The sequence below is a fragment of the Monoraphidium neglectum genome, assembly GCF_000611645.1.
Source record: "Monoraphidium neglectum strain SAG 48.87 unplaced genomic scaffold scaffold02056, whole genome shotgun sequence".
NCBI lineage: Eukaryota > Viridiplantae > Chlorophyta > Chlorophyceae > Sphaeropleales > Selenastraceae > Monoraphidium > Monoraphidium neglectum.
In genome coordinates this window covers 1-10,683 of record NW_014011572.1, presented here as the reverse complement: position 1 = coordinate 10,683, position 10,683 = coordinate 1, and the positions used below count along the sequence as shown (strand labels likewise).

Genomic DNA, 10,683 nt, shown 5'->3' with positions numbered 1-10,683 from the left:
GTTGCGCCTGCAGGCAGGGGCAACGGATCGAGGGAGGCAGGGGCGTCGCGAGGCAGACGGCAGGCGGGGCTTCGAGAGGGGCGAAGGCGAGTCCGCCTCTGGAGCCTGCACGTGGGCGCAGATTCCCGGCTGCCGCCGCGTGTGCGTGTGTGCGCAGTCCTGGGGCTCGCGCTGCACGCACCCTCCGCCGTGGCGCCCCCCAGCCCTCACCCACGCGCCCTTCGCCCCCTCACAGGAGGTCAAGGGCGCGTTTGATGCGGTCGGGGCGATGAGCCCCGACGACAAGGGCTACTGGCGGGCACTGGACGAGCACCTCGAGTCCACCAAGACCCTCAAACACGTGAGGCGTCCCCGCAGGGCGCAAGGACGCGCGCACGCGCCCCGCGCTCGTGCCTGCCGTGCCGTGCCGGCCTGCGACGCTGCGCCGGCCGAGCGGCGGGCGCCAATGATGGAGGCGGCTGGCGTCTGCAGGCGTGGCGCTCGCAGGCGCTCGCCCCGCCCCACGACGCCGCCCCGTCGTGCCCACCCCCACGACGCGACGGGCCCTCTGCTGAACTCCAACCTGTCCCTGTCCTTCTCAACCCTGCCGTGCGGACTGCCCCTCTCATCCGCCATAACTGTCACTTCAACCGCGGCTCCAACTGCCGCAGATGTACGAGTCAACCTGGTACAAGTGCAGCAAGCTGTCCAACGGGATGGCAGAGCGCTACCCCACAACGCAGGCCATGGAGGAGGCGGCGCTGCCCCACATCCTGTCATGGCTCGGGATCCGGTGGGAGGCTGGTGGGGACGCGGGCGGGGGCGGAGCTTTTGTGCTGAGGGTGGGGGCTGGGGGGTGGATGCGGGGAAGAGGGCATGGTACTGGAAGGCTGACAAGGCGCCCGCCGGGCCGCCTCGCACGTATTGCAAGCAGGGCCCCGCTTGCAACACACGCGTTCTAGCAGACTCAGCGCGAGTCGCGACCCTCATGGCCAGCCGATCGGATACGTGTGTTTGCTTGTGCAGGGAGGACCAGCTGCCGCGGCCGGGAGCCACCGCAAACTTTGACCAGCTGGTGGGCCTGCTGGACGCGGTCAACGCCAGCGCACACCTGGTGACCGACCCGCTACCGTTCTTGGCCACCCAGATGGTGCCCACTGACAGGTGCGATGCGTCGTGGCAGGGTGCGATGGATGCAGTGATCGGCTAGGTCATAGCAGACCTTTGCGCGCGCACACGCACACACACACACACACACACACACACACACAAACACACACACACACACACACACAAACACACACACACACAGTCACATTCACATAGCCCTTGCCCCACCCCACCTCACCCCACCCCACCCCACCCCCAGGAACGGCCTGCCCCTGCTGGTCCACATGACCTTCAAAGACAAGGGCACCTTCGCCAGGCACCACCTGCTGTCGCTGGCCAGCTGGGCGCGCAGTAACCCCGACTATGCCATACTCATGTATGACGACAGGGACCTGCAGGATTACCTAACAGCATACCTGCAGGTGGGGGCTGGGGAAGCTCCGTGCGCGCTGCCGCGCAGCAAGCTGCACCCCTCAAATGGGAGCAAGCGCAGGCGTCGTCTCCATCACGCTGCACGGGTGGGCGCTTATGCTTACCACGGGCGCCACCAGACGGTGGCCACTCCCCTCACTGTGATGACTCTTCGCGTTCCGCAAAACGTGGATTGCTGATGCCTTTCAGCAAAAGGTCAAGCCTCGCTGTACGTCAACGCCCCATTTGCTGCGCGCTGCAGGGTGCAGCCCAGCTGTACCAGTCGCTGAAGACGCCGGTGGAGCGCAGCGACCTCTGGCGCTACGCGGTGATGTGCAACCACGGCGGCATCTACGCAGACGCCGACACGCTGTGCATACGGCCCGTGCAGGTGCGCATGCACGCCGACGCCGACAACGCGCGGGCGCCGCGTCATTGCCTGCAGCTCAGCATCCCCGTTGTGGCCCGGAGTCTGATGGCACGGCTTCAAGATGGAGAAACGCTCGCGGATTTGTGATTGGCTTGTCTGCCAAAGTCATTTGCTGGACAAGTTCCAAGGAAAGAAGCGTCCTTTGCAATGGACCGAGTGGCGCATTGACATGTCCAACCCTCTTTCTTTGACCAGGAATGGAACCGCGAGAACGGTCACGACGCCGAGGTGTTTTTCGGCGTGGAGGACATTTTCAGGCGCGACCCCTCTAGCGGCGGCGCCGGCTGGGGCCTGGACCAGGGCCGCTTCGGCGTCCAGTTTGAGCAGTGGGTGCTGGCCACGGCGCCGCGGCACCCGGTGTACTGCGGCGTGCCCCAGCTCATCAGGTGGGTTGCCGGGGCGGGGCCGAGGAGAGGAGCGCGCTCAGGCGCGGCGGTGGCGCTCGATCCCCATGCACTGCGTCTGCAGCTCGCTCGACGCCGCATGTTGAGCGGTTTCAACATGCGCATGCCCAGGTGTGCACACAAATACGCACGGGCGTGCACGCTCTCTCACACACACACATGCACGGGCGCACATGCACGCACGCACGCATTCACTTGCGCGCACACAAGTCCTCTACGCCACCCCTAAAAGCTCCCCACCCAATCCCCAAACCCAACCCCACCCCACCTTGGCCAGCGAGCGCGTCGCGGCCGAGGCCAGGTCCCCCACGCTGCGCAGCGCGGAGGACAACTGGTCCATCCTGCACCGCACCGGCCCCCACGTCTGGACGGACTCGGTGCTGCGCTGGACGCACGCGCAGGGCATCGGCTATCACGAGGGCCTCCAGCCCGGCGGCCGCCTGGTGGGCGATACCGCAAGGATCATGCCCGGCGAGACGTTTGGCTGCGCAGCGCACTTTTTCAGCAACGAGACCCGCCTGGACGAGGTGAGGGCGGCGCGACAAAGCCGGCCTTTGTCGGCTGAGGCGGGCGTAGGAGGAGGGCTCGGTCCCCTTGGGCGGAAGCGGGCGGGCGCAGACGGGTTGCCGCGGCGGTTCGGGGCGTGCATGTCGCGCCCAGAGTCAACTCAGCGTGCACAGCTGCATCGCAGCCCTGCAGCGAGGCGTGTGCTGCACGGTAGGCATGGAGAAACTGCGAGCACCCCAGCAGCTTGGATCCGCCCGAATTGTGTGTTTTTGCGGTACCCGACTGCCGCCGCTGTGGCCACAAGCCACCGCAACTGTGCACCCGCCCGCAGGTGTACGTCATGCACATGTTCCGCGGTGTGTGGCGCAAGCGGCCGGGCGAGGGCGCGTCGGGCGCCGTCGCGGGCGGTGGGGCGCAGCGCGAGGTGCTGGGCTTCTGAGCTGCGGCTGCGGCGGCGCCGGGCGGGGGCCAAGCCCTGGCGGGCGCAAGGGCCCCCCCATGAATCTGCTGGCTTTTGGGAACCGCCAGCAGGCTGGCAGCCCAGTGAGCAAGTGCGACGCCCCTTTCGCGGTGAAGGCCCCTGCTGGCTTGATGAAGACAGGGTGGAGGAGGGGGGTGTCGAGGGGGGTTGTGTTATGAAAGTGCCCGCCTGCACTCCGACACCTTCAATTTGTGTGGACGTTTGACCGAGGCCGTGAAAGTACGGAAAATCGCATGCCCATTGCAGGCAAGGCCGCGGCCTCGTCACGCGGTGCTGTTGTGTTGTGAATTGAAGACAAGTCCTCAGCGGTGCCCGCGCTGGACAGAGCGCGCCCCCGCGTTGGCAAGGCTTTGCCTTCTGAGGTCTTGAGTTGCACCAACTGTTGGCGTGTTCCTCCTTCCCGAATGCTTCATGACCGCGGCATGCCCCGCGTTGACCAAAGGGCGCAAGACCCTTTCTTTTTGTGCTGTCCCCCAAGAAATGCCAGAAGCATTTGCTGCGCGTGCGTTGAGACGCCGCGCCTTACTTCAAAAGCGACGCGGCGAGCCTGCCCCGGCTTTGCGGCTGCAGGCGCCTCTCGAGTGGATCTGGAATTGCTTCCGCCGCAACCCCTCGCTGGTTGCTGCGCCGATGCATCTACATGAGCTTCCAAATGACCCAGCATGTGGCGTCTGCGTGTGCGCTGCGCGCTGCTGTTCCAAGGCCGTGCGCACTCAATCAGCATGCTGGCGAAGCCTCAGCCGCGCCTTGCCGCGGCAGTGGTCAGGCCTGCATACTCCCCTTGGCGACCCGTGCCCCACTCCCTTGATGCGGCCGCGGACCCAGAGTCCCGCTGCTGTGTGCGTGTGGACGATTTGGCTGTTTTGACTGGCCGGCCTGCTTTTCCTGCTTGCCCAGTCGACGCCCGCCATCCCAGGGCCTCTTTTTGCCTGTCAATTGCGTGTACAAAGCGTGCGCGCCGAATGCGATCCACTATGCTTTACTGCAAGCTGTATGTGTCCTTCTCTCTCCGCCGGCCGATGCATGCCGCCCTTTTGTAATTGCCTCGTATCAGGGCCCCACAGTTCAGCGCTTGCGTGTCGTATCGGGCGCCACAGTTCAGCGCTTGCGTGTTTGATGAATCAATCGTTGTCTATCGCTGGGCGCTGGACAGGCCACTGGCCAGAGTGCTTCATGCTAATGTGAAGCGCTCAGCGGATGAACGTGCCCTAAGCTGCACACCAGACAGCTCTCGGTCGGAAGATGGCAGGTTTGCTACAGGTCTTTCGTCATGATGGCGTTTGTTTTGTTTGTCTGCGGCAGAATACAAGCAAGGGCACCCTAAACGGCGGCCGAGGAATCGTCAGGGGTCCAAGCGGCTTGTACCGCTTGCAACTGCTGCCAAGCCAGGCGCCCGCCATCAGCCAGGGCACTGCCAGTACTGGCAGCAGTGTGGTCTGCACGAGCCCAGCTGGGGCAGCGAGGATGGGGCACGTGCGTGATTCATGCAGGATCTGCAGCATTTACTAGCCCACTCTGGCCAGGCTATTAGAGTGCTGCGGGGGCGTATGTGCAGGGCATACGTTGCTGGGGGGGCGTATGTGCAGAGCATACATTGTTTACAACAGTCTGTCTTGTCAATGGAGCGGCGGCTCGCATCGAAGACATCAGACCCCCACAGAAACTTTACGCCCAGAGCAGCGGCAGCAGCAAAAGGCAGCCGTCGCCGACCGAGCGCTTCCTGTGCAAGGCTTATTCACACAGGCAAATCTGAATTAAAAAAAGCACTCTGGGGCTGTTCAAAAGTCTGTCGAATGTACAAGACCATGCACAAGGTGCTCGCTTGATCTAGGTACTCATACGCAATCCTGCAAGGGACCCTCTCATGCACCAAGGAGCGCCTCCCCTGTAATTGCTGTGTTCGCCTGTGGGAGCACTTTTGACGTCAGTGACACGGAAGCGTGCTGAGGCAGCAGCAAACGGGTAGTCGCAGGCCACACCGTCCTCCCTGACACCAGAGCTACGCCATAATGTCACACATGGCATCTTGAGATGCCAGATCTGACGACATCAGTGACGTCAGATGACATCCTCACTGTCGCCTAGGCCTGATCCTCCAGGCGCGCGTAGGTGCCCCTGAGCGCCTGCTTCGCCTCGTCGTACGCCACCTCAGCATCCGCCCTGAGCTCCTCGCCCCACTTGCCAAAGTGGGGACCGATGCCTGCCAACAAAAAGGGGTGCGAATGTTACGTGCGCCGGCACGCCAGCAGCGTGCAGGGGTTCCTGGATGCGTACGGAGGACAGGCACTTGCGTGCAGACCTCTTGCCGCCCTACATGATGTGCTCGGCTGCCCTGTCCGTGTGCCTAGTATCACTCCCAGATCAGAGCCCCTTATGCAGTCGCACCCCGGGCTTGCGGATGTGATATAGACAAACGGCCACGCCGCCACCCACCATACAGGGGCCAGCTGGCCGCGCCCGCGGCAAGGCCTCCCAGGAGCTGCGCCAGCACGTACAGCAGCGTGGTCCTGACGCTGCCCGCGCCGCAGCCAAACACAATGGCCGGGCCCAGGGTGCGCGCCGGGTTGAGGGCGGCGCCGGTGTAGGGCAGCGCGGTGAGGGCGGCGGCGGCGAGGGTGATACCGATGGCGGCGGGGCCCGCAAAGTTCTTGTCGCCGATCGCCACGGCGTATACAACAGTCTGGGCAAGGTTTGGGTGGCAGATTATAGGGTGGAGGCAGGGGTTGAGTTGAGGCAAGGTTTGCACAGACGTGGGGCTGTGCGGGATGCAGGATTGAAAGAACAGGAGGAATTTTGGGGAGGCTGCTCGACGTGGGGTTTTCAACGGAGTGCGCGGCAGTCCCTTAATAGTGATAGAACACGCACAGCCCCACTTCACGGGCCGGCCAAGAGCGCAGCAGGGGCAGCAGGGGCAGCAGAGGCGGCAGGGGCAGCAGCGCGTGCGGGCTAGCAAGCACCGCCCGGGGCGGCGATGCGAGCAGCGAAATAGCACGCGATGTTGCACAAGCGGGGCCACTGCCTGACAGCCTGGCTGAGCCGGCTAAAAGCGCAGGTCACGTCCGTCAGCCGTTGACAGGGGCCTCACCACGAGCACCGCGGTGAGCAGCAGCTCCCACACGATGGCCTGCCCCAGGGTGGCCCCGCCGCCGGGGCCCGAGCAGCCGACGGCCGCGGCCTTGGGCAGGAGGGCGAGCTGCCGCAGAGGATTCGGGAGTAGAGCAGGGGGGGAGGAAGGTGCGTTGAGCGTGGCGGAGTGGGGGCAGCGCGGCGCGTTGCTCAATGGTCTCTGGCAACAAAAGGGGGCGCAGAGCCCGGCAGCAAGGGGACAACTGCAGCGGGCAGAGCCAGCGGGTATGCGGTAAGCTGTTTGTTGTGCTGGTGAGCTCCACGCAAGGCCTTTTTCAACAGGCGCACGCAGGGAGAAGAGATGCGCGCCGGCAATAGCGGGGTGGGGCGTGAGGGGTACGCCAGCGCAGAGGCGTGAACGCCCACGCACGTGCAGGGCGGAGGCGGCAATGGCGCCACCAATCTGCGCGGCGATGTAGGACAGGCCGCGGAGAACCGACACGTGGCCGGTGGCCAGGGCAGCCACGGTGACTGTCGGGTGACAAAGAGGGGGCAGGTGAACGCAGGAGGGCAATGAGCGATTCAGCGGAATGGGGATGGGAGGTTTGTGGCTGTGAATTATGATCGAAGGTGCTCGTGCAGGGGGCAGCAGCGTCGCTCGATATGCGGGGCCAAGTCAGACAGCACACGCGGCAAAGGTGCACGAGCGCCTCACCTGCAGGGTTGAGGTGGCCGCCAGAAACATTGGCGGTCGCTGCGTGGCGGGGAGGGAGTGCAAGCGGGCAGGGGTGTGAGCGAAGCGGTGTCGGCGGGGGGTCACTTCACTGCGGCACGCAGCGGCCATCAATGATGCGCGAGGAGAAGGGATGCTGCGGAAGCGTGTTTTCGCAAACGCCGTCGCGGATGTGCAACTGCCTCGACGCACACAGGTCGCAGCGCCGGGGCACCACAGTGCCAGGACGGGGCGGCCTGGGGAGCAGGGACGACCTGCAAAGCCCACGTTGCGCGGCTCATGCCAGGATCGCGACCAAGGCGGCGCCGCTCAGCACGCGCGTTACGTGCGCGGCGTCCCCTGGTGGCCTGGGCGCACCATAGACAAGGACCGCCAGGGCAAGGCCGTTTGCGATGGCGAAGTTCTTGTAGGAAGCGGCGGCGCCGATGAGCGCGAAGAAGAGGACGCCGAAAAACTCTGCAGAGATGGCTGCCGCGAACTTGGCGCCGCTGCGCCCCTCCGACTGCAGGGGAGAGGGGGAGTAGGGCGGGGCCGGCGCGGATGCGGTGGGGTGGGGCCGGGGGGCAGCATGAGGGGAGCGGCTGCGGGGCTGCGAGGCATGGGGGAGGTGGCGGGTGGCATTTCGGCATGGGACACGAGATGCGGCAAATCAGTGATGCGATCGCTCCACATATGCTATGACAGTTGCCGCGTGGTGCTCGTGCCGGCTGCCAGTGCGTGTAGGTCGCGTGTGGGCGGCAGTTGGCTGCAGGGGGTGCTGCGAGCGGACGCCGCATGGACTCGGCGGCACAGGCGACGGCATATGCCGCGGCGCAGCGCAGCGCGCACCCTCAGCAGGCCTGCCATGATGATTTAGACGCTGCCTTGAGCCCTGCACGAATAAAGCATGGGCGTTGGTGGACGCGGCATGAGGTGACGAGGATGGGGCGAGGGAGGCGACGGCGTCAGCGCGGGCACCTCTGCACGAGAAGTGCCGCCTGAAACCATCGCATTAGCCTTCATTATGGTGTGATCAGCTCGTGACACCACATAACCGGGCAGGAATGCCGGATCTTTGCTCACGGTCTGGTTGCGCCGGGCGGAGGTGGTTTGCCGCTCGCAAACTGAGTGCACAAGACAAGGGGATCAGTGTGCTGAAAAATTATGTTGCAGCAGTCAAATAGCACCCTGGGCAGGCAGACAGTTCAGCCCAAGATTTGCACCGCGCTCACCTTCCGACATGTCCGACATGTCACCATGGTGACAGGGCCAGGGACCGGTGCAACCCAGTTGGGTAGCAACCACAAGATGCGGCCAGCTGAGCCTTTTGTGTGAACGGTTTCTTTTGCAACTTTACCTTGCGGTATCGCAAAACAATGGAGCAGCGCTTCTGATAGTGCGTGACCAAGCGCATGATAAAGCGCATTGTGGGTTGCCACCGCCCGACTGTACTGCAAATGGTCCGTCTGCGCAAGTACATGTGCTGGCCCTGCATGTTGCATCTGCGATGTTGCGGTACCCGACGATCCGGTTCAAGTTAGTTACAAAATGGCCTGGCTGTGGGTATCCCCTGCCTACTGAGCGGGCATGCAAGCAGCCTGCTCCATTTCAGCGCAGGTGCCTGGGGGCAAACTGCACGACCTGGCAGGTGCGCGCTAACGCGCGGACACCTCCCATTGTTGATGGGGGGGCAGATACCATCATGTGCCAGCACAGCGAGCGAGACAGCAGAGAACGATTGACGAACCAACAATGCCGCCGCGCGATCGCCACGCATCAGGCGCTGCGATTGCAGCTCCAAGGGCGGTTGTCCGAGTCGGTGAACGTGGCTGTACCAGTGACAGAGTGCACCCCGCAAACGACATGAGCGGGCAACTTTTCAAACAGGGAGCAAGAGCCCGCCAGCACCGACCCAGCAGGCAAAATGGCGGCAAAGTGTCATCGCACCCCGCCGCAGTGTTGGCGGTGCACTGGGGTGCTGGTGACTTCTGCGCGTGCACGTGTGCATGTTGTGCGTACGCAGCCTCACCGCCCCTCAAGGCGGTGCATGGCAGAGCAGTGACAGCCTGATCCTAAAAACGCACGCCACCAGGTGGCGGGAGGGGAAAGGCCTCCAGGCCCGTACAACAAGCGACACGATTTGCAGGTGTCAAGTATTGAAATGACAATACAGCATGGGCCAACGCAGGTGGGGCAAAAACGGCCCGCGCGTGCTCGAGCGCGAGACCACGCCCGCATGTGTTGGGCGCGCGGGGCTGGGCGCGGTCAGCTGCGGGGTGCGCTTGGGGGCGCTGCATGCAGGGACGGGGCGAGGGACGCGCCGGTGCCTCCCTGCGGAGAGGTAAAATATGCGCACAGAGGGCGGCAGCCGCACGGCGGCGGCCGCCTGCCTGCACTGTTAGAGGTCAGGACATGGTCAAACATGGGTCAAATATCAGTTAGGACGTGGCTGCGCGATCATGAGATGACAGCGGGTGCCTGTGGCGGCAGCGCAAGGAAGGGCTGCGCCTGAGCAGCGGCGGCGGCCGCCGCAGTGGATATGCCAAGCGCCTGGAGCTGCAGCAGCTGCTGCTGCTCGTGGTGAGCCTGCAGGTGCTCGCCAGGTGCCACAAACGGATGCTGTCCGCCCGTCCATTGTTGTGGCTCTGAAGGCAGGTGCGGCTGCTGCTGCTGCTGCTGCTGCTGCTGCGGCTGCTGCTGCGGCTGCTGCGGCTGCTGCGGTGGCCCTGGCCGCTGGTCCACCTGCATGGGTGGGTGCCCCTGCGATTGAGCCGCCTGCGGAGGTGAGCTTGCCTTCGAAGACGCCTGCTGGGCTGTCTGCTGAGGACTCTGCTGCTGCTGCTGCTGCTGCTGCTGCTGCTGCTGCAGCTGCTGCTCCTGCTCCCGCTGCAGCGGGCTCCTGGCGGGCTCGTGGGAGGATCCAGGCGGCAGTTGCGGACCAGGACTGCCACCGACGGCCAGTTCTGCGTGCTGGTTTTGCTGCAGCATCTGCCGCCGCTGCTGCTGGTGCTGCTGCTGCTGCTGCTGCTGCTGCTGCTGCTGCTGCTGCTGCTGCAGCACCTGGTGCTGCTGCACCTGCTTCTGCTGTGCCTGCTGCGCCTGCTCTCGCGCTTGATGGGACAAAGCGGATCGGTGCTGCTCCCATGTGATTTGCTGCTGCCGCTGCTGCTGCAGCTGGTGCTGCTTCTGCTGTTGCAGCTGGTGCTGATGCTGCATAGCCTGTGCTTGTTGCGGGCGCTGGTGCTGCGCCGATGGGAGCGCGCCGCCCTGCCGCGGTAGCCCCTGCTCCTGCAGCTGCTGCAGCTCCGCGTGCGCCGCAAGCAGGCAGAACAGCGCGGGCGCCCCCGGCCGCGCCCCGGCCGCGGCGCGCGGCTCCATGGGTCCGAGCCGGTCCAGGAGACCCCTGTAGCGGCCCCCGCTGTAAGCGCCGCCTCCGCTGCCGCCGCCGCCGCCGCTGCCGCCGTCGCGCCCGCAGAACAGCGCCGGCCCCTCGCGCTGCACCGCGCGCATGCCGGCGAGCAGCAGGTGCACGGGCAGCAGCCGTCCGTCGGGCGGGCCCGCCAGCCCCGCGCGGACGCGGCGC

General features: G+C 65.1%; 3 protein-coding genes across 3 annotated transcripts; 1 reads left to right on the top strand and 2 right to left on the bottom strand.

Moving 5' to 3' along the window:
- Nucleotides 1–268: 268 nt before the first annotated feature.
- MNEG_9768 (Initiation-specific alpha-1,6-mannosyltransferase) lies at nucleotides 269–3,280 on the top strand (the record flags this gene model as incomplete). The annotated part of the gene is made up of 8 exons (XM_014041762.1): nucleotides 269–340; nucleotides 651–772; nucleotides 1,006–1,143; nucleotides 1,349–1,511; nucleotides 1,763–1,891; nucleotides 2,126–2,316; nucleotides 2,612–2,861; nucleotides 3,173–3,280. 8 exons carry the CDS (start codon nucleotides 269–271, stop codon nucleotides 3,278–3,280), a joined length of 1,173 nt encoding a protein of 390 aa, XP_013897216.1.
- Nucleotides 3,281–5,403: 2,123 nt separating this feature from the next.
- Nucleotides 5,404–7,967, bottom strand: MNEG_9767 (aquaporin, glycerol transport activity; the record flags this gene model as incomplete). Its single annotated transcript, XM_014041761.1, has 7 exons — nucleotides 5,404–5,522; nucleotides 5,756–6,002; nucleotides 6,408–6,515; nucleotides 6,819–6,919; nucleotides 7,104–7,142; nucleotides 7,479–7,623; nucleotides 7,950–7,967. The coding sequence occupies 7 exons, from the start codon at nucleotides 7,965–7,967 to the stop codon at nucleotides 5,404–5,406; spliced, it is 777 nt and encodes a 258-aa protein (XP_013897215.1).
- Nucleotides 7,968–9,557: 1,590 nt separating this feature from the next.
- Nucleotides 9,558–10,610, bottom strand: MNEG_9766 (hypothetical protein; the record flags this gene model as incomplete). The annotated part of the gene is made up of 1 exon (XM_014041760.1): nucleotides 9,558–10,610. The coding sequence occupies one exon, from the start codon at nucleotides 10,608–10,610 to the stop codon at nucleotides 9,558–9,560; it is 1,053 nt and encodes a 350-aa protein (XP_013897214.1).
- Between the last annotated feature and the right edge of the window lie 73 nt (nucleotides 10,611–10,683).